The 23,683-nt window shown below is 36.1% G+C and overlaps 1 protein-coding gene across 2 annotated transcripts; it reads left to right on the top strand.

The window, feature by feature from the left end:
* The first annotated feature begins 1,582 nt into the window (after nt 1–1,582).
* Nucleotides 1,583–23,626, top strand: LOC110683446 (villin-1-like). 2 transcript variants are annotated; one of them, XM_021859821.1, is made up of 24 exons: nt 1,583–2,345; nt 3,622–3,727; nt 4,081–4,182; nt 4,284–4,383; nt 4,629–4,697; nt 4,832–5,068; nt 5,920–6,097; nt 6,374–6,506; nt 6,770–6,935; nt 7,274–7,424; nt 7,512–7,597; nt 7,680–7,835; nt 8,226–8,294; nt 8,586–8,654; nt 8,734–8,871; nt 9,636–9,764; nt 11,457–11,604; nt 11,745–11,755; nt 20,881–21,021; nt 21,808–21,933; nt 22,177–22,236; nt 22,359–22,578; nt 22,769–22,932; nt 23,202–23,626. In XM_021859821.1, the coding sequence occupies exons 2-24, from the start codon at nt 3,672–3,674 to the stop codon at nt 23,313–23,315; spliced, it is 2,823 nt and encodes a 940-aa protein (XP_021715513.1). In that variant the 5' UTR covers nt 1,583–2,345; nt 3,622–3,671; the 3' UTR covers nt 23,316–23,626. The 2 variants fall into 2 exon arrangements, with proteins under 2 accessions (XP_021715513.1, XP_021715514.1); XM_021859822.1 differs by lacking the exon at nt 4,081–4,182 and having other exon boundaries at nt 1,584–2,345.
* Nucleotides 23,627–23,683: the final 57 nt, after the last annotated feature.

Genomic DNA, 23,683 nt, shown 5'->3' with positions numbered 1-23,683 from the left:
TTTTTTTTACGGGAATAGAAGTTTCCCTTGAATATAAATATATACTAATCTGTTTCATATTATGTGCAACATTTACCAAAAGTAGATGCTACACTTTATTTGCAATAAATGTTTTCTTTCCTTTTATTGGTTGTCATTTCTCTATATCTCTCTACTCATCACATGTTTTTTATATTCCACTCTATATTTACCACTCGCATACAAATTTTGTCTAAGAGTCCGTGTCAGTGTTTTTGTTGCACATAATATGTAACAGGTAGTATTATTTTTCCAAATAATATGGTTGTACAACCTTAGTTTCCTAAAGTTGCACCAATTAAATTTTAAGTCCTAAAGTTGCACCAATTAAATTTTAAGGACGTTTTTACAAATATTGCACAATTTCTTTGTAAGAGAACTCGATTTCTTTAAATTCCCACAAAGTCTTATATGTGGCTGACCACACCCGTATGACAAGCCACTTTAAGGGTTACTTCACTAGTATAATAGGGGTTACTTGGTCAGTGTTAAAAGGGTTACTTCGTCATTGTTATAGAGTTACTCAGTCAGTGTTATAGGGGTTACTCAGTCGGTATTACATGGGTTACTTAATCAATGTTATAGGGGTTACTTTTAGTGGTCACACGGTGTGGCCAGCCGCACATAAGACGAGCTGATAAATTCCTTTCAAACAAAATATTTAAAACCTTTACTAAGGCATTTTAACCTTACTATTTCTTACTCACTTCAAGTTTATAGGTATTTCACCTTCTATATGTTCTATCCACTTCCTAATATCTTGTCTCCCCATGGTGTAGTATTAAAAGAGCAAAGAAAGCATAACTCAAAATGACTAAATGAGGATCCTATCCTATAAAAAATAAATAAATAAATAAAAATTCACAAATTAATAAAAAAAAAACATTTAGTTAAATGCATTTTAATTGTATTTGTTTAACACTTTTTAGACTAGTGATAGTATGATACCTTGTAATGATATACACTGATTATAGTTGTAACTGCATGTTCAAAAGAGAATACACTGATTATAGCTGTAACTGCATGTTCAAAAGAGAACGATCATATGATATTTTTACAGCATATTTAAACACTTTTTATATTTGATGTTGACATTTTTACATATGCTTTAATCAGATCAAATTAAACTCACAAGAATCACCCATATAACTCACAAGAGTCACCAATATTGGATCTAGGAATTTATATAGATTGTGATAGTTTTAAGGATTGTTGTTGGTTTCGAACTCCTAATCTACATTCAATGAAATGTGAGTAGTGAGCCACCAATATAGGGTCTGTTTTATTCACCTTATTTTCACTTATTTCAGGTGTAATAAGTTCAGATTAGTTAAGTTAAGTTCAGTCCAGGTTTAATAAGTTTTGATAAGGGTTACCCAAGTACAAATTACAATTAAAATAAGTTTAAATAAGGTTTAATAAGTTCAGATAAGTTCAGATCCGGTGAATAAAACACACCTTTAGTCAAGTAACCTTCCTACCATTCTACAACCAATTAGTGAAAGTTGGTGGCAGCGCATGTTAATGGCGGTTTTGGTAGGCAAGTTCATGGGGAGAGATTGATTGTGGTGGTGAGTGTTGGTGAAGGAAGAGGAGACTAGTGTGTTGGCATCGTCGTCTTCTTTGAGGACAACTATAGTAAAAGGTTAATTATTGAAGGAGAATGTTTGGATGGACTCATGGTATATCCATTTTACACAACACTTTTTCTTTTCTTTTTTCAAACAAATAATTAACATGAATTGTCATAAGGAACATCCAAAAAGGAACCAGTATAAATTAAGCTAAAATAAATTTAATTTACTCCATACCAAAAATAAGTCATGTTATTCAACAAAAAAAAAATAATCCAAATTAAGTTCAATAAGTTAACTTAATCCAAGTTTATTATTTCATCAGAAATCGACCCGTTAGACTATTATCATTCCTCGGAAGATACCCGGTCAAATAAGAATAAGCCATTGACCCCTCTTTCTCCCTTAAGTCAAGACATCGTTTAACAATTGTTTGCGACGGGGACCCAAAATTAGGTATGAAGACACCACCGAGGCACCGATTCACCATCCAAATAACTGGGTGAAAAAATTCAAGCATGACATTACATTGCCTTTTCCCACTCTTTCTTTCGGTTGGTTTTTTTTAATCATTGCTGTTACGACTTACGACTATTTTTTTTTTCTTTGACTACACTCCACTGTATTTTTCCCCAAAAAAAACAACTGAAAATTTTTCTCATAAAATCTACTATTTTCTCTGCTCCTTCATTTTGAGAAGCCAATTTTCTCAAAAAATCAGTTCATTTTTGAAGAATTTGTAAACAATTCGAGGTATTTCTAGTGTTAGTACTTGGTACAAACTATAGCTTATTTTTTTTTTTTTTGGTTGGTTATTTTGAAGTTCTGGGTTTTTAATTGGGCATGCAAAGTAAATTTTATGTATCATGTTTATATTTTTTTTTGGGTGTTTTGTATTTCATACTATGCTAGTTAATCATTGACGTTTAATTTGATTTTGAGCACATTTGCTCCTGCAGTTATAATGTATGAGTTGAATTCTCTTAGTTTTAAAGGATTTAGGTTAAATTTTTGATTAATTAGTGAAACAGAGAATTTATTTGAGAATTCTGATGCTTATTTGTGTTAAATTCAATTAGTTTGGTGAGTAACTTTTGGTTTACTTGATTTCAGCAAAAGTGTTATGTAATATGTAATGTAACGTGGTTCATTGTTGCTTGCTATGGTATTAATTAGCAATTGTAGGTAGATTAGGGCTTTATAATGTGGTAATTTTCTTACTGGATCATATGGTATGTATGTTGATGATTATTATGTGAATTATAATGGGTTTTATCGTCACGAGGAAATGTGGGTGTAAAATATAGTCAAATTGAGGGAAGAAACACGGTTGTTAATGGCGATTTGTTCCTCCAAATGCTTGACTGAGAGTTACATTGTGGAAATACAGGCACTTTACCATTTTAGTTGATTTATTGCTTCAAACCACACCATTTATGCATCATTTGTTTATTTTTATTATGGCGTTTAGTATAGAGGAAAAGACTCGGGCTATTGATGAATTTTGTAATAATCAACCATTATTTACTTTGTGTTTGGATGTCAGGATCAAGAGGGAAGGAGTTGGGAGGGAGAGGGAGGGTACATTTTTGTTTATTTTTATAGCAATAACTAATAATTGGGTTAAATTAGGATAATGGAAGTAAGAGAATAAAAAGAGTTTGTCTATAATTTCTTTGAATAATCTAATTTATTTTAGACTTGGAAAGATAGGGGAAGGAGATGGCACCGTTCCCTCTTCTTCCTTCACCTCATCAAATTATTTTTGTTGATGATATCTATGATAGTTGGTTTATGGAAAGGAAGCCGCGTGCTGTAGTGTATGATAATACGTGAGAGCTTCAAATCTTATGATACTCGAGGATAGCATTTTTTGTGCCTTTTGTTTCAGCATAACTTCATCATGTAAACTTGTTACCTTGTGTAGTGAGCACCAAATTTGGGCTTACTGTTAAGTTTTTTGAGGGAATATGATTGAGCTTGTTATTTTGTTAACACACTGTTAATGATTGTTATTTATGTGATGCAGCATTCAAGTATCGGGCTGATGGTGGTTAGAGAGTTTGGTCTCTAGATACAATGTCTCGTTTTGCTAAAGATGTAGATGTTGCTTTTCAGGGTGCTGGAACAAAAGTGTATCCTTTCATGTGCTTGGAAATAAAAATGCACATCAAGTATGACCTGTACATTTTTTTTAACAGTGGTGAAGATTTCGGTATTTGGTGGTTCTGCTCTTTAATTTCACATTATGCTTCTATAATTTACAGAAATTCCCTCCCCTTTGTTTATAGGCTAGTGTGTGGGAAGTTGATTTAGGATTTGGGAGAATTACGTGAAATTGTGAAACACTGGTTAGTGGTTCTAATATGAAATCCGTTAATCTGACCAAGATGCTAACTTCCTTGGTGTCATGTTAAAGCGTATTCAATTGTTTGAGTTAACGAATTCCATGTGCTTCAATCTATATGTCTTCATTAACTATGTTAAGGCTAAGCTCCTTGTGCTTAATGCGTTGGAGATTTAAGCCACATTGCTGCTTAGATATGGCTACATTGGCTAGGTGGTTCCACAGAAACTATGGAGTATGGAGGTCATACTAATAATTTTTTCTATAGTAGTTGAATACCATGTATAGCCTATGCTGTTCTGAATACTCCTATTTTGTTGCTGATTTCCTTGACCTGTGTTTAGCGGTCTAGAGGTTTGGTGTGTTGAGAATCTCAACCTGGTTCCGGTACCGAAGTCATCTCATGGCAATTTTTTTTCAGGGAGTGCATATTTGATTTTAAATGTAAGTTCTTGGTATTGATTGGTTGCGGGGACTTCATCTTAAATATAGTTGCTCTGGGTTGGGTGTTATTTTGCTTACTTTCTCATTTAATTTCCATAAGCAAGAATTATGGTTACACTCATGCTTGTTCATTATAAGCATTAATTTTATTTTTGTTTGCTTGGGGTTCTATTAGTTGCAATTTGAGTTCTGATTGAGGTTATGTTATTACTGATTTGTATAAGTTTTGATTTCTTTTGAGGCAGACAATATTGCTGAAAGATGGAATGCTTGAACATGATGTACATTACTGGTTTGGAAAGGAAGCAAATGAGGTTTGGGCCCTTTCTTCCATTTTCTAGATTGCCTTAATTTGTTTGCACAACCAATGTTGTTCTAGCTTAAATGATCTTTTATGGAACAACGGTTTTCTGCAATCTAAACTGAGCTAGCTTTTGTTCTCATGAAGGTGGATTCGCTGATGGTCTCAGATAAAGCGCTTGAATTAGATCTGGCTTTAGGATCTTGCACTGTGCAATACCAGGAAAAACAAGGTCAAGAGTCAGCAAAATTTTTGTCATACTTTAAACCTTGTATTATTCCTTGCGAAGGAGTATATACGTCAGGACCAGAGAGGTCAGGTAGAGGCACATACCATATGACCTTGTTAGCATGCAAGGGTGAACATGCCATTTCTGTCAAGGAGGTAAGACTTGTTGAACCGTAATTTTGTATGACTTTTAAAAGTCTTCTACAATATGTTCTATAGAAAAAATTGAACCGTAATCTGAGAAAAGTTCCTTCAAATAATCACCTTTAAAATTTTACTGATCAGTTTTTGAGATAACATCCAGAATATCAAAATTATTTCAGAAAACAAAAAGAAAACTCATTTCTACAAAAGCCAGTTTATGACTAATGTGAACGACACAGCCAGGCATTATCAGCCGGGAAATGCTGAGTGAACAATAGTCTTTAAACCAACCTACATTAATACAGGGCATACTAACCAAAAACCTCTTACACAAAGATCTAACTGAAACTTTATTACTGAAACGTTAAGTTCGTTTATATTGCTTTTTGTAAGATTCTTTGTGATTCGGCATTTCGACCTGTGCACTAACTGATGACCTAATTAACCTATCATCATGACTAAGAATAAGAGTCATACTCTTGTATTCAATTGTTCATCCTATAAGTATCCTAGCACAAAGGTATCCAATAAGACATGCTTTATATTACGAAGTAAGAACCACAGTTCTATGTTTGGCAAAACGTCATTTGGTTTAATATCATCAGAACTTATGCTGGCTTGCCTCTTTAAAGAAGGAAATGCTAGCATTCTTTAGCCTTTCCTTCAATAGCATTGAATTGTATTTAAGTTAAGGTATTAACTTTTTTTTTTTTTTTTTTTTTTTTTTTTTTTTTTTTTTTTTAAGTGCTGGTTTGGGTGGAATAGGGAAGAAGGGTTTAAAATTTGCTGATTTTTGAGTGTTTGGTACTTTGGTGTCTTTAGTATTGATGCTGATTGTGAACATTGTGACTTGTGGCACGCAGGTGCCATTTTCACGGTCATCTTTGAACCATGAGGATGTTTTTATCCTAGACACAGAATCGAAAATATATCTCTTTAGTGGTTTCAATTCTAGCATACAAGAAAGAGCCAAGGCTCTGGAGGTCATCAAGTATATCAAGGAAGAAAAACATGGCGGGAAATGTCAGGTGGCTACAATAGGTAATTAATTTGGCTCTCTTTCCCTGTCGTGATTTTTTTTTTTTTTATCTATTGTTTTCCCTTCATGATTTAAGTTTTAGTTAATATTCATTTCATCATAGCCAAAGATTTATTGAAGCTTTCCGTGCTTGGACTTGTTTTTTCTACTTTGATGAAAAATCACATATGTCGCAGAACCTAGATGGATAGATTTGATTTCCTTCATTGTTGCTTGATAGCAGTACTCTTTTTAATTTGGTTTATTTCTCAATTTATATATATTTCCCCATATTTCAGAGGATGGAAAGTTTGTCGGTGATTCAGATGCAGGAGAATTTTGGAGTTTTTTTGGGGGTTATGCTCCTATTTCCCGTGATTCGTCCTCATTTTTCAAGAAGCTACATGATGCTCCTTTTCTAAAGTTATATTGGTGAGCTGTTCTACTTATATAAGCAAAATATATTCCATGTGGTTTTCATGTTATATCTCAGTGTGGTGCACTCTTATTTATTAATAGATCTTGGAGAACAGTATCATCTGATACTACAAGAAATTGCCAAGTATTTGTTATTTGTCTGAAGATCAGTGTGTCTCCTCTTATATATCGTATCTAAAATCCCTTCCTATCCCTTATCCTCTAGTTGGTTCCGTAATTTAAAAAATTAAGTGTTTCAATGTTTTTTGTGCCAACAGGATAAATATCCAGGGTAAATTATGTGAAACTTCTAGTGGTTTACTTACAAGGGAAGTGCTAGATAGAGAAAAGTGCTTCATGTTGGACTGTGATGCAGAGGTATTTGTTTGGATGGGAAGTTGTACTTCAATCACAGAACGTAAGACATCGATCACTGCAGCGGAAGTAAGAAAATCCTCCTTTCTGCCTCAATTTATGACCAACAAAAAAGTGCCTTTTACATGTATCTTTTACACTCCTTCATTGGCATGTACATTCAGAGCTCTGATTACTACTTAAATCATTTAATCAGGCAAACTATTAGTTTTGTTCTTGATCATACCCAAATTTCAGCTAAGTCAAAATCTTTTTTCGGCAATTTTTAATTGATATAAGACTTATGAAGATTTTTGTAGTGTTTAGAGTCTTTTGAGAATAAGGATATAAAAGCGGTTCATTAAATGCGTTTGCAAATATTCCTGTTGTTTCCGAATATCTGTCATTGTCTTTCTGATCATTTCCCGGATTTCCTCAGATCCCAAGGCAGGTCAACTAGGAGCCTTGTAATTGTCTTGACAGAAGGTGCAGAAACACCCAAATTTAAATCATACTTTGTTGGCTGGCCTCAAACAGATAACCTCAAACTTTATGAAGAAGGCAAAGAGAAGGTAGCAGGTAATTGTGATTGAACTGACTCATAAAATAAACTCATTTCAATATGTGTTGATGATCAATGTGCTTTCTATTTTTTTGTTTTCTCAGCAATATTCAAGCAACAAGGTTATAATGTGAAGGAGCTTCCAGAAGAGTTTTGCCAACCATTAATAAATTGCAGGGGAAAGCTTGAAGTATTGTCTTTCTATGTTTTTGATAATTATGGCTCTGTTCTTAGAATAAGTATTCTTATTTTGAGTCATCTTGATGAATCAGGTTTGGGTGGTAAATGGTGAACATCTTTCTATAGTGCCTTCTGAAGGACATATAAAGCTTTTCACTGGGGACTGTTATATTATAAAGTACACATATCCAAGTAGTCAAAGGGATGAAAGCATATTGTATGCTTGGCTTGGCTTTGCAAGCGTCAAGGTAAAGACCAAATTTCTTAACTTACAGTTTGCTTATTATAATTTATCTAATGATGCTTTCTCTATAAGAGAGTGCTGAGTACTTAAGTCTTGAGGGCAGCCTATATTATTTCATTCTCCCTCTATGCCTCTGTACTGCACCATACTTTGTTGGCTGGAATTTCTGAATTTCTGTTAAATATGCAACTGCTAGTGTCCACCTTTATAACTCCCATAGTCCCATTCTGGAAATATACATGAAGCATCTAGTCTTTCTACAGAAGCTTTTAATTCTCTGTTGGATCTGTTTTTAATATACTTGGGTCACACAGATAGAAAAATTTACTGTTCTAGTTGCTTAATGTATGATCCATTTCCTGAGACAATTATTCATCTTCGTTTTCAGTTGTAGGAAGATAGAGTCGATGCTATCTCCCATATGATTGACATGGCTGATTCCACTAAAGGAACTCCTGTTTTGGTGAGGTTTCTTGTGTACTCTTCCATACTTCATTTCTTTATTTTATTGTTTGTGTTGTTTTGCTTAACATTTCACTTGTGAGGCCCTAAGATCGTCACATAATTAAATTTACTCCTGCTTCCTGATAGTTCTGTCTACTATATAATATACCTGATGCTAGAGTTACTTGAAACCTGGTTAGTGAACTGATGGAAACTTGTTACAACATAAGAAGTTAACTCTTTATGCACCCTTATATTTGGATTGTTTTGGTTTCATTGTCTACTTTTGGCCTGTACATTTTGGTTCCAGGTGCAAATTTTTGAGGGAAAGGAGCCAGATCAGTTTTTCTGGATTACCCAAAGATTGATAATATTTAAGGTTTGCACTCTAATGGCTGAATTTTTCTTCCACCCAAATCACAAGACCTTATGCTTTTGTTATTTCGGTTTCTAAACAGGGAGGTACGTCCACCAAGTACAGAAATTTATTTGCTGAGAAAGCCATTGAAGACTACACTTATAATGCCGGAAGCATGGCACTTTTCCGTCTTCAGGGATCTAGTTTAGAGAATATGCAAGCCATTCAACTTAACATGGTAAGAAGATAATTTGACTGCATGAAGTTCTTACACTTTCTGTGGTAGTAATTTGTAGTTGCTCCCATTACTTTGAGGGTAACCATTAGCTACAACTTGTGATGAACTATTTCAAAACCAATGCTTTTATCCATATTTGTGATTACTAAGCATTCACAATCAAATTATGTGCAAAGACTTCATATTTGGTATCAGAACCTTTTACCTTCTATTGAGAGTTTGAGATCATTGTTATTGTATTCAGCATTTCCATCAACCTTATTTGCAATCTAGCAGCATTTTGCATGTGTTTTTAATTCTTGAAAGGTTATCTTGAAGAATAGAGCGGCACTTTGAGTACAAGTTTCTTAATTAGTTAACTTCTACTGCTGGTAGTTCCATCTAATAACTATAATGATCCCTATGCTCAGAATTAGATATCAGTCCATATCATTTTGTCTCAACGCCTCATTATTAATACTAAAATACCCATTTAAATAAATATATCATACAGAGTAAGTGTATTTTGGTAAATCAAATACCTTCTTTATTTTAGGAAAGATGAGAAATTTTCTGGACATTCTATAATAGTATGTTATTATTGCACTTTCCCATCACACACAGTAAGGGTATCTTGGAAAATCAAGGTATATATATTTTAACTTGTCTTGGGTTTTGTAAGCTTTGTGTGTACTTGTTTTAATTTGGTTGCTAGTTAAAGTAAAGAGCACCTTGTGTACTTTAGCTGATTAGCCCATCTCTAACCGGTGTTCATCTATATCCAGGTTGCAGGTTCCTTAAATTCGTCATATTGCTATATCGTGCAAACTGAAGAAGCTGTTTTCTCCTGGACTGGAAGTTTAACTTCAAGCAGAGACCATGACCTACTTGACCGGATGTTGGAACTGCTTAATGTATGCACGCTGTCAACTTCTGCCTCTATTCTCTGCATCTCCTGTCTTCTTCTTCTTCTTCTTCTTCTTCTTCTTCTTCTTCTTCTTCTTCTTCTTCTTCTTCTTCTTCTTCTCTCTCTCTCTCTCTCTCTCTCTCTCTCTCTCTCTCTCTCTGTGCTGTGTGTGTTTTCAGTATTATATATTTTTTCAACTTTTACTCTCTCCTTTTACAATATTGTGGTCATTGCAGCTATGACTTCTTATTATGACTAATTGACTACCATTACTTTTCAGGGAGAGTAAACTTTTCTAAAATATTTTAGGAATGTATAGAAATTTAGACTGACTATGACATGACCTTGATGTAGATCACCCCCCCCCCCCTAATTTATACACATGACATGGCATTGGTGTGTATGTAAAAGAGGGATTGCTGTATATATAGAGCTCTCTGGTAGGCTGGCCTGGGTAAGGGGATGGTCAACTTACAATTAATTGTACTAGAAATTGAATACGCTGATGGGACCTGACCAGTGAGGTTCTTTGTCTCTCCCATTAACAAGTCCCAAGTAAAGTAAATTCTGAAGGAATTGTGTCTTCGATAAGTGCAATTACTAGATATATCAAGGATCACTATTATGGAGATAATAAGTTCGTTCTTTTGGGTCGTCATTATCTGTTGCTAGACTATGATCAATGATCTTTAGGCTAGTCAAATAGTCCAAAGCCTACTAGAATGGATCCTATGAGGTCACACAACAAGGGTATTGGGTTAAGCAAGTAAGAGGCCCATTAATGGGCCTCATGAGCAACTAACTAATCATGAAATGGATTGGGCTAGCATAGTTATATGAGAATTAGGTTTTGGGCTTTTGACATGGGCTCTTATTTAGAGATGAGATCTATAAATAAGATCCATGCCTAGGGTTGCTTGTAAGCAGTCATAATTCACACACAGTGTATTTTGACATCAAGGCAACCAATCCCAAAGACCCTAATTCCTCTCTCTAACTCACGGCTTTCTCTCTCCTCCCCTCGTCCGTACGGCCGGCCACCTTGGTGGCGCGTGTGGTGGTTCGTGGTGGTTCATGGTGGTTCGTTGCTCGCACTTCTCCATAGAAGGTCAATTGAAGTGTTCAATTGCAACTAACTAGCATTAGTGGAGGTCTTAATCTGTGTCACGCTTGAGGTTTTTTATCTCCCAATGTTCTTGCTCGATCGCACGTGGAATCACGCTTCAAAGGTACGATTATATGTTCTTTATGTGTTATGCATTAGATCTTGGGATTAGGTACTGTATGAATATGATTCATGTTTTTCCGCTGCGTAGTACCTATAATTCCCTACAAATTCTGATTAAGTACCAAATTAAGCATCCCCCTGTAAGTTCTTTGACTAGAACACTATTATTCTTTTCTTCAAATATGCATGCAAGCTCAATATGGATATTGTGAATAGAAGACGTGTTGAATATAAAACATGTTCTGGCATTTACGCCAGAGCCTCTTTTTTCTTCTCCTTTGTGATTCATCTTAATCATATTAATAAATTCAACCTATATAATATGCTTCGGTGCAAAGGAGTTGAGTTATATATGGTAGAAATACAACCTTGGCTTTTGCAATCAGTTGATGACAGATTCTTAAGATTCAGATTAGTAGTTTACTTTACATGTAAAATTTCACTAACATAATTTTATTTCTGCATCCACAGCCAGATTGGCAACCTAAATCCTTGAGAGAAGGGGGTGAACCTGATGAATTCTGGATGGCTCTTGGTGGAAAATCAGAGTATACTAGGGAAAAGGAAATGAGAAAGCATATAGAAGATCCACATTTGTTTGTTTGCAATTTTTCTGAAGGTAATCATTGGCCCATTTCCTTTTTATGTTTTTAAGATCATGTTGCTTGGTTATGATGCAGGCTTATCAGTTATAGTTGACTTTAGTTTGCTTCATGGTGTCTCATGATTCTCACTTGACTTGATTTGTTTTTCATGCAGATGATTTCAAGGTACGTCTGTTATTATCAAGATGGTTGTCAATGTATGGCTGCATCTATTTTCATAGGATGTCTTCTCTTGCCTTAATTAACTGTTAGCATTTTTTTCCCCGTAAGAATGGACTGAATATTTTTACTTTTACTCTAACCATTGCTTGTTTAAAATATTCTAATTTTCTAGTTAGTAGTCTTAGTACCATAGATCTTCTTTCTTTGCATTCATGGGGAAAGCAACAATTCATTTTAGAATAATTTCCTGCTGCTGGCTCTCCATTGAGTTAACCAGTAATCTCAAAAGAAAATCATATCTCCTAATATGCCAGAATGGTTTAAGCAGTTTCGTGGCAGAATAAACTTGTGAACCACTCTCCTTAGCTGTGAAAATTTGGGATACACAGGGAGTTTTATGCCCACATGGATTTTGGTTGTGCGTGACTACGTGGGTTCTTGACCACTATGACAAATGACCCCCCCCTCTCTTCTTCCAGCAACCTTTCCCCAAAGTATAAACTTCCTCCTGCTTAAGTTACTGAAAAATACAATTGCTATATGTAGATTTTCAGGCCTTTGCTATACGGATGAGTTGACAATAAGTTTAGGTGTAGACAACTTCTGTATTTTTCCAGATTCAAATAGCTAAGAGGTTAGGGCTCTTCTCATGGACCCCATGACACTCCTGAAGACCATTTGGGTGGTTGGAACCATCCACTATTCCTTTAAATTGCCAATTTATTCATTTACGCCTCCCTTAATCAACTCAAGGTAGCCACGAGCCTTTATGTGACCAACTAGTGGTCATTTATGGTTTCAAACAATATTATATGACCCCAAAATGCATCCCTTACTATCCCAAGATATTTCGACACTAGGTACCGAAACCTTCAAAAATTGGTCCAAAAGCGTGAATTATAGCCTTCAGTTTTTGATTATTTTTTTACTTTTTTGGATATGGAAAGGAATCAAGTTGAGACTCTTCTCATGGATCTCATGACACTTTGAAAGGCCGTTTGGGTTGTTGAGACAATCCACTTTAACTATCAAAGACATTTATGTACATGCCTTCCTTAATTAACTTAAGGTCACCGCGGGCTTTTATGTAACCAACTATTGGTTGTATATGGTTCCAAACATCATTCTATGACCCCAGCCATCTCGAGACTTTTCATATTAGGTCATAAAACCTTTACAATTGATTCTAAAGCGTAGAAGCCTTCAATTTTGGACAATTATTGACTGTTCCGGACCTGAAAAGGAAACAAGTTGAGGTGCTTCCCATGGACCCCACGACACCCTAGGAGGCCATTTGGGTGGCTGTAACCGTCCACTTTGCCTTCAAACTAACAGTTTATGCGTACGTCTCCTTTCATTACCTCATTATGTGACTAACTAATGAACTTATACAAATCCGAGATGCATCCCTTACAATCCCAAAATTCTTGACATTGGGTTCTGAAACTTTCAACATGATCCAATTTGTGTATTATAGCCTTCAAATTTGGCTTTCAGAGAACAATTGCAAGATTATGCATCGAAGTTAAACCTGAGGTTTCAAGAGAGTCTCGACCCTTCTGAGATGCCTAGTTGGTGCTCGGAAACATCTCATTCATGCCTTGGCCCACCCTATGTTATCAAGCCTTGTGATGCCTTCAATGTCTTGTAATGCTTTGGCTTGGTCTTGTGAAGCCTTCAATGCCTTGTGATGCTTTGGCTTGGTCTTGTGAGTTGTGATGCTTTGGCTTGGTCTTGTGAGTTGTGATGCCTTGGATTGGTCTTGCATTGCCTTGCCTTAGGCAAGCCAAGGTGCTAACCTCAATTGCCATAATAGCTATTTTTTTTAAGAATGAGGTGTTTTTATGCTTTGTCTTTGTGCACATGTCTTGTGCCATGCCCCATGCCTACAATTTGGTCGTGTCTTTGCTAGGCAGCATCATCCAATGCCACACTTAGGTGCTGTGCCTTGGACCAATTTCGTACTTAGCATTGTTTTTAGCATCGTTACCCTTGTTTAGCAAAATATAGGTGATTTTAGAAAATAAGTTTTTTTTTGTTTTTTTTTTGTTGGGTTTTGGGTAGAGCTGTCAAAAGTTGACCCGACCCGAAATACCGACTCAAACTCGATTATTAACCGACCCATCTGAACCCGAAAAAATGGTGACCCAAACCCAACCTGAAACCAAACCTAGACCCGAGTTGACCCGAGTTGACCCGAGTATGTGAGACCCGAACCCGAACATGAACTGACTTGGAGATGACCCGACCCAAATATAACCCGTAAATTATTAACTTGAACTGAACTCGACTTGAACCGAAATTGACCCAAATCTGTTTTAACCCGTCAAAACTCGAATTTAACCCGACTTGTTACTAACCTGACCTGAATTTAACCCGACCCTTTCCTAACCCAACCCGAATTTAACCCAACCTGTTACAAACCCGACCTGAAATCAACCCCACTTGTTATTGACCCGACTCGAATTTTACTAGACTTATTACTAACCCGACACAAAAATTCAACCCGATCTGTTACTAACTCGACTCAAAATCAACACGACTTGTTATTGACTTAACCCGATTGTTCCCGACCCGATTTCAGATCACCTTAAATGCAATTTAAACCACCTTATTATTGTTAATCAAAACATTTTGTCTAGGGAGACCAAGTAAGTTCAGACCAGCAAAAGAAAGGAGCATCATCTTCAAATGTAAGAGTTAAATATAGTATATATTTGTTGTATGGTCAAAGGAGATAATTATTTTCCTAAATTATAGACTATAGCACCCTAGTATATTGCCATATACTCTCTCCGTCCCCATTTGTTTGCCCCAAACCATAAATCCACTTTATTAAGGCTTTGGGCAAAAAATGGTGCATATGGGTTGACACAGATATCAATGAGGAGAGAGGTAGAGATACTGCAAGTGGGAAAACATGCCAAAACTAGTATGGGGCAATCTTTTGGGGACACCTTAAAAAGGAAAGTGGAGCAAACAATTAGGGACAGAGGGAGTATATTATAGACAAAGGAAATAATTAGCTTGATAAAAATGATAATTATCTATTTATAGTTAGTTGAATCCGAATATGACCTGACTTGGAAATAACCCAACCTGATTGTAACCTGCAAATTATTGACTTGAACATAACCCGACTTGAATCCGAGAATTACCCGACTTGGAAATGACTCAACCTGATTATAACCTGCAAATTATTGACTTGAACCGAACCCGACTTAAACCCGAGAATGACCCAACTTGAAAATGACCCGACCTGATTATAACCCACAAATTATTGACTTAAACCAAACACAACTCAAACCCGAGAATGACATTAAAACTCGCAAATTATTGGCTTGAACCAAACCTGACTCGAACCCGAGAATTACCCTAACCCGTTATAACCCGTGAAAACTCGAATTAAACCTGACCTATTGTTCACCCGACCCGAATGTAACCCCACTTGTTATTAACCCGACCTAAACCCGATAAGAAGTATAACCCGACATGACCCGACTCAAGCATGACCCAACCCAAACGTGATCCAAATTGTTTATGAAATTAATCCGAATTGACCCGACCCACTATTACCGACACAAATCCGACCCGTTTACCCGAATTGTCAGCTCTACCCGAAACCTCAAAAATTTCTCAAAAAGCGTGGATATTGGCCTTCAATTTAGGAATTTTTTGACTTTTTTTCACCCATATATAAAAATTGCCGAAATGTTTACCATGGTCCCTAATTCCCTTCGGGAGTCGAATTGGCTTGGTGAAGCCATCCAATTTTCCTTTAAACGACCAATTTACTGGTTTACAACTTTCACCGATTTCATTAACTCACGCATACCACGAACATTTAAGACAACATATAATGATCATATATGGTTCCAAACGACATTATATGAACATTAGCCTTCAATTTTAGAATTTTTTGACTTTTTTTCACTCGGATAAAAAAATTGCCGAAATGTTTACCAAGATCCATAATACCCCTCCGGGAGTCTAATTGGGTGGATGGAACCATCCAATTTGCCTTTAAACGACCAATTTACCGGTTTAGAACTTGCACCGATTTTATTAATTGAAGCCTACGATGAACATTTATGACAACATATAATGATCATTTATGGTTCCAAACGGCATTATATGACCCCGAGATGTATCCCTTAAAATCTTATTTCTTTTCGACACTGGCCCCGAAGACTTCAAAATTTCTCAAAAAGCGTGGATATTAGCCTTCAATTTTTGAATTTTTTGATTTTTTTTCGCCGGAAATAAAAATTGCCGAAATGCTTACCATGGTCCCTAATACCCTCCGGCAGTCCAATTAGGTAGGTGGAACCAACTAATTTGCCTTTAAACGACCAATTTACCGATTTACAACTTGCACTGATTTCATTAATTCAAGCTTAGCACGAACATTTATGACAACATATAATGGTTATATATGGTTCCAAACGATATTAGATGACACCGAGATGTATCCCCTTAAATATCAAGACTTTTCGTCAATGGGCCCCTAAACCTCCAAAATTTCTCAAAAAGCGTGGATATTAGACTTCAATTTTGGAATTTTTTTACTATTTTTGCACGGAAATAAAAATTGCCGAAATGTTTACCATGGTCCTTAAAACCTTTCGGGGGTCCAATTAGGTGTGTGGAACTATCCAATTTGCCTTTATGACCAATTTAGTTTACAACTTACACCGATTTCATTAACTCAAGTTCACCACGAATATTTATGACAATATATCATTATCATATATGGTTCCAAACGGCTTTATATGACCCCGAGATGTATCCCCTAAAATCTCAATACTTTTTGACACCGAGCCCCGAAACATTCGAAATTTCTTAAAAAGCGTGGATATTAGCCTTTAATTTTGGAAATTTTTAAACTTTTTTTCGTCCGGATCTAAAAATTCCCGAAATGTTTACCATGGTCCTTAATACCCTCCGAGAGTCCAATTGGGTAAGTGGAACCATCCAATTTACATTTAAACGACCAATTTACCGGTTTACAACTTGCGCCGATTTCATTAATTCAAGCCTATTATGAACATTTATAACAACAAATAATGATCATATATGGGTCCAAACGACATTGTTTGGCCCCAAGATGTATTCCCTAGAATTTCAAGTCTTTTCGACACCGGGCCCTGAAGATTCCAAAAATTCTCAAAAAGCGTGGATATAGCCTTCAATTTATGAATTATTTGACTTTTTTTCGCCCGGAAATAAAATTAGCCTAAATGTTTATCATGGTATCTAATACCCTCCGGAAGTCTAAATTGGTAGGTGGAATCATCCAATTCGTCTTTAAACGACCAATTTACCGGTTTACAACTTGCGCCGATTTCATTAATTCAAGTCTACCACAAACATTTATGACAACATATAATCATCATATATGGTTCTAGACGGTATTATATGACCCCGAGATGTATCCCCTATAATCTAAAGGCTTTTCGACATCTTGCCCCGAAACCTCCAAAATTTCTCCAAAAGCGTGGACATTAGCCTTCAATTTTGGAATTTTTTTACTTTTTTTCGCCCGAAAATAAAAATTGGCGAAATGTTTACCATGGTCCCTAATATCCTCTGAAAGTCCTATTGGGTGGGTGGTAGTATCCAATTTACCTTTAAACGGCCAATTTATCGGTTTACAACTTGCACCGATTTCATTAAATCAAGCCTACCACGAATATTTATGACAAAAAATAATGATCATAAATGGTTCCAAACGATATTATATGACCCTAAGATGTATCCCTTAGAATTTCAAGACTTTTCGACAGCGGGCCTCGAATCCTCCAAAATTTCTCAAAAAACGTGGATATTAAATTAGCCTTCAATTTTGAATTTTTTGACTTTTTTTCGCCCGAAAATTCAAATTGACGAAACGTTTCCCATGATCCGTAATACCGTCCGGAAGTCCCATTAGGTGGGTAAAACTATCCAATTTGCCTTTAAATGACCAATTTATCGATTTACAACTTGCACTGATTTCATAAACTCAGGCCTACGACGAACATTTATGACAATAAATAATGTTCATATATGGTTCCAAACGGCATTATATGACCCCAAGATGTATCCCCTAGAATTTCAAGACTTTTCGACACCGGTCCCCAAAACCTCCAAAATTTCTCTAAAAGCGTGGATATTAGTCTTCAATTTTGGAATTTTTTGACTTTTTTCGCCCGGAAATAAAAATTGACGAAATGTTTACCATGGTCCGTAATACCCTCCGGGAGTCCAATTGGGTTGGTGGAACCATCCAATTTGCCTTTAAACGACCAATTTACCGGTTTATCACTTGCATGGATTTCATTAATTCTAGCATACTACGAACAATTATGACAACATATAATGATCATATATGGTTCCAAACGGCATTGTATAACCCCGAGATGTATCCCCTAAAATATCAAACTTTTCTACACTGGACCACGAAACCTCCAAAATTTCTCAAAAAGCGTGGATATTAATCTCCTAGTGATTTCGTGATATCCGGTGAGTAAAAATTTAGGGTCAAAATATTACTTTGGGATATTGTTTTTGTTCAGGTCTCGAAGTGTCATTTTTGTGACCCGGTAAACCAAATTCCCCAACATGTCTAACATCATATAATAGTTTCATTAAAATCTAGAGTGAACCATGTATCTCTTTCTCACTCTTCATTGGTGTGGGGTAAGGGAGAAGAGAAAGGGGAGGGGGCAGGTGGGGGAAGTGGGGTTATTGTTAGGGCTACAGGGTAGATTTGTGATTGAAATTGGTGGGTGGGGGAAGTTTGGACATGCATTTAGTGTCTCTGTGTACTGGTGGAAAGGGGGAGGACAAAAAGAGTTTTGAGGGATTAAGGGTTGGGGCTGGGGGTTTGGAAAAAAAGGTTGAGCAGTTGGTGATTTCAGGTTTCATTTGGTGTAGCGTAATGATGATACCGATTACCATAGCAGCAGCTCATACATTGTGTCACTGTGGAGTGGATGGTTTGACTGCCACCTTGCACTGAGAGTCACCCTCCTAATTGTTCACTGGTTTCATTTCCTGACTTGCAACTATGACTAGAATGTTCTAAGAGCTATTGTTGATATTTTTCTACACCTCAACCACCTTTAGGATGTGGTTTAGGCTCTCATGTCCGAGTGTGAGATTTTTACACGAATCATTTTTAAAAATGTTTTATATATTTGTTTATTTGAATCATGTTAATGTTGATTTCAAATTGCGGTGAATAATCAAGTCTTGTTAGCCTTCAATTTTGGAATTTTTTGACTTTTTTTTGCATGGAAATTAAAATTGGCGAAATGTTTACCATGGTCCTTAATATCCTACGGGAGTCCAATTGGGTGTGTGGAACCTCCCAATTTGCTGTTAAACGACTAATTTACCGATTTACAGCTTGCACCGATATACCGATTTACAATGGCCAATTTAGCTAACTTGTATCGAACACGACTTGAAACAAAATTGACCCTAACCCGTTTTAACCAGTCAAAACCAGACTTGTTACTAACCTGACTTTAATTCAACCCGACCCGTTCCGAACCCGACCCGAATTTAACATACCCTGTTACAAACCCGACCCGAAATCGATCCGACTAATATTGACCTGACCCAAATTCAACCCGACTTGTTATTTACTAGACCCGAATTTTACCAACCTATTACTTACCCGACCCAAAAATTCAACATGATCTGTTACTAACCCGACTCGAAATTAACACGACTTGTTATTGACCCGACCTAAATTCAACCCAAATTGTTCTTGGCCCGATTTCAAATCACCTTAAATGCAATTTTGACCACCTTATTATTGTTGATCAAAGTATTTTGTCTAGGGAGACCAAATCGGTCTAGACCAGGAAAAAAAAAAGAGCATCATCCTTAAATTTAAGAGTTAAATATAGTATATATTTGTTGTATGGTCAAAGAAGATAATTATATTCCTAAATTATAGACTATAGTTTCCTAGTATATTGTCATATTTATATATTATAGTCAAAGGAAATAATTAGCTTGATAAAAATGATAATTATCTATTTATAGTTAATTGAACCCGAATATGACCTGACTTGGAAATATCCCGACCTGATTGTAATCAGCAAATTATTGACTTGAACATAACCCGACTTGAATCCGAGAATGACCCGACTTGGAAATGACCCAACCTTATTATAACCCGCAAATTGACTTGAACCGAACTTGACTTAAACCCGAGAATGACCCGACCTGATTATAATCCGCAAATTATTGACTTGAACTGAACCCGACTCAAACCCGAGAATGACCTGACCTGATTCTAACCAGCAAATTATTGACTTGAACCGAACCCGACTCGAACCCGAGAATTACCCTAACCCATTTTAACGTGTGAAAGCCCGAATTAAACCCGACCTATTGTTAACTCGACCCGAATGTAACCCGACCTAAACCCGACCCAAACCCGATAAGAAGTATGACCCGACGTGACCTTATTCAAGCATGATCCAACCCAAACCCGACCCGCATAGGTTATGGAATTAATCCGAATTGACCCGAGTTGACCCAACCCATAGCCGACCCGTTTACCCGAATTGACAGCTCTAGTTTTGGGGGTGGGGTGTGTGTGTGTGTGTGTGTGTGTGTGTGTGTGTGTGACAGATTGTAGCGGTATTGGGCTAAACCCAAGTGGATTGTGGCAGCAAGGCCAATTTCTATTCTATCATCTGCTATACATATTATTCCATAAACTGGAAACTTGTACTCTGGTTGCAGCTAAGCTAGCTGTAGCACGTATTTGTAATCATGTTCTCATACTAAATAGTGGGAACTACTATCTAATTGGAGAGGTTTTAGCATTCTGTTTATGGAATGATATGTTTAATCCTGATTAGAAGAAAGTGTTTCCCCCAAACAAAACACGTTTGCCAGTCTGGGACTTCCATTTATCAAACAAAAGGTGGAAATTAATTTTATGCCTACTCAAAGTTTGCCTGACAATTTTGTGCTTAGACTTGATAAATCTTGCCTTGAATGAACCATACCTGGAATCTAGCTGTCTACTTGAAAGGATTATAGACCACAGTATGAAATGTAGTAATTTTGCTGTCAATTGCTTATATTTCAAGTCACTGATTATTGCACTATAAATCCAGGTAAAAGAGATATTCAGCTTTACGCAGGATGATTTAACTACCGAGGATGTCTTCATTTTAGACTGTTACCTTGAAATATATGTTTGGATAGGCTCCCAATCAAATGTCAAATCAAAGCTACAAGCAATACAATGTGGCATGGTAATACCATTGATTATATTATAAAATTCCAGCTTTTCTGTATTCTTATGTGGAACTCTTTCTGTGATGCATCAGAAAATTGCACTTGGTGATGTTAGCCAATGTTGTATCGTCTCTCAATACATTTTTCCATCGAGTTCAGGATAACTTCATGATTCTATCTCATATATTTGTCCTGATGATCTGCATTCACTTTGGGTCTAATTTAGACTAAGCTAATCTCATAGTCAGTTGTAGAAACCCATGTAAGTTTATCACTGTAGCTTCTGTGAAGGACCGAGATATTGAGGTTGATGCATATTGAGTTATAGACTAAAGCAAGTATAACATCAGGGAAGGCGTCTTGTAACTAGATTCGTCCTGAATGTAACTAAAGTATAATCAAATACTTCTAGAGTTTCTCAACCTTTATATTATGCTTAAACACATACATATTGTTCTAAAAAAAACACATACATATTGAGCATTCTTGGTTTATTGCATAATATCTTTTCATGGAACTGTCCTTCTTTGTGACCTCTTGTGCAAATTTATGGATCATAATTTCATGTGGTCTTAATTTCTGCTGATTCAACCTGTGAAATTGAACATTGAGCTGTATTAGTTGTTTGTTACCTCGTAGGATCTACACTCGTGTTCATTGGATGCTCACAGCCTCACAGGGACGTTATTTTTAATAAATTTTACTTTTTGGTTGTTTGCACTTTCTCTACTATGGCACCAGTATATGTCACGGATACTGCTTGTCTTACAAATTATTCTTAAGTATTTCACTATATAATGCAGAATTACCTGGAGAGGGACATTTTAGCTCAAGGATTATCGTTGGAGACACCATTGTACATTGTTACAGAAAGACACGAACCAGAATTCTTTACTTGCTTTTTTGATTGGGATGTTTCAAAATCACATGTAAGGAATTAATCTATGCCTTTGTATCTGTCCTTATGTACTAGTTTGTTGTCATCTCACTGAACTTGCACGTGAAGCACAAGTGATACAAAAATGAAATATTTGTATTTTGCTGATATAGAATGTGCCAGACTGATGTACTATTAACGTTTTACTGCAATTTTTGTAGTCTCCTAAAATGAATATACAAAATGAACTTTTATTTGTGTGGCATATGACACTTTTACTATGTCCCTCTTTCAGATGGATGGAAATTCATTTGAGAGAAAACTCGCACTACTAAGGGGAGAAAAGAAGTTGGAGGTAAGTGTCCTAAAACCTTCTGGCTTGTCAATTATGCAGCCCAAAAACAGTTATTTCGTCTTAATTTTTACTCTCAATCCCAAACAATTGGTCCATGCTTCTAAAATGTCTTCTTTGTCTAGACACCTCCGAGGAGCTCATGTAGGGCATATTCCTCTGAATATTCCCAAAGTGGTTCAAGAAGCAAGTCTGTAAGTTCTAATAGAGTACCAAGAAGTGCATCTCCATCGAGTTTTTCAAAATCATACTTAACTTCTTCAAATGGTGGGGCATTTTCCAGTCCAGACGTTATTGCTAAGAAACTTTTTTCAGAACAATCTGCCGACCACAGCAGTACTGTTGGTGAGTAGGAGATCCTAATATTTTTTTTCCCATAACTTATAAATGCAGTATTCTGTAGCTGTGACAGTATATTAATTATATTTTAATTCATCAAGCCATTAGTATGAGAATTAAGGGTTTGTCTGATTTGATTAGTGTATCTTCATTATGAATTTCTCACATTGTGCAATTGTGGGTATGCATGTTGCAGATTTCCATAAACTGGACTTGGGCAATTCTGCTGAGACTGTCAATTCTTCACTGGTTGCTGAAAATGACGATGATGATGATTCTAACCTGCTAATATATCCTTATGAGCGCTTAATGCTGACTTCTGATGAACCAGTTTCTGATATAGATGTGACCAAGCGTGAGGTAACCTTCACATTGTCAGTGAAAATTGCACATATGATCAAGTTTCATTCGGAGGTCCATAAAAATTGCTTTAGACTGAAAACAGCAAATCTAGAAGTCGATGTTAGAACAAACATCAGATAAAGACATGAATTCAAACCTTACTTTTTTTTTAGTTTTACAGTGGCTCTATCTTGAACAAAGTACAATTTGCTAATATATGTGCAGACCAACAATTCATAATCATTTGCTGTTTATAGTTTTCACTATTCTGTCTTCATGATTATTAGGCGTACTTGTCCAAGGCGGAGTTCCAGGCAAAGTTTGGCATGACAAAGCGAGCCTTCTACACACTACCTAAATGGAGGCAGAATAATCTAAAGGTCTCTCTCAATCTTTTCTGATGCAAGTATGCAGCTATTCTGATCATTGAAGCCTTGGATATGCAATTTAAGTCATCCGTTGGTGTAAGAAATGAACTCAGTTGTTTTCTTCATTTCAAATATTGACAGGAGATATTCTTGTGATATTTCTTTAGCCTTCAAGGATGTCTTGTATTAGACAATCTCTGAACGATTGATTATAAATTTATAAGACTGGTGTGATTAATTCTAATTTAGGATTGTTATCACCTGATTTCAGGTGTAATTTCTTCTGTATTAAGTGCCTAATTGGCTATTACTTCAATAAAAGAAGTTATAGCTTGTTCTTGTCATCCCTTTTTTTTTTAAAAGCAATGTTCCTGTCATCCCTATAATTTTATCATTTCTTA

This window comes from Chenopodium quinoa, unplaced genomic scaffold, assembly GCF_001683475.1.
Source record: "Chenopodium quinoa cultivar QQ74 unplaced genomic scaffold, ASM168347v1, whole genome shotgun sequence".
NCBI lineage: Eukaryota > Viridiplantae > Streptophyta > Magnoliopsida > Caryophyllales > Amaranthaceae > Chenopodium > Chenopodium quinoa.
This window is presented reverse-complemented; position numbering and strand designations above follow the sequence as displayed.

Bases quoted from the DNA above. Each gene is read 5' to 3' on its own strand.
- LOC110683446 (XM_021859821.1), top strand. From the start codon at position 3,672: ATGTCTCGTTTTGCTAAAGATGTAGATGTTGCTTTTCAGGGTGCTGGA. The intron at 4,384-4,628 runs GTAAGTTCTTGG...CTTTTGAGGCAG, and splicing joins GTGCATATTTGATTTTAAAT to ACAATATTGCTGAAAGATGG. The intron at 5,069-5,919 runs GTAAGACTTGTT...TGTGGCACGCAG, and splicing joins ATGCCATTTCTGTCAAGGAG to GTGCCATTTTCACGGTCATC.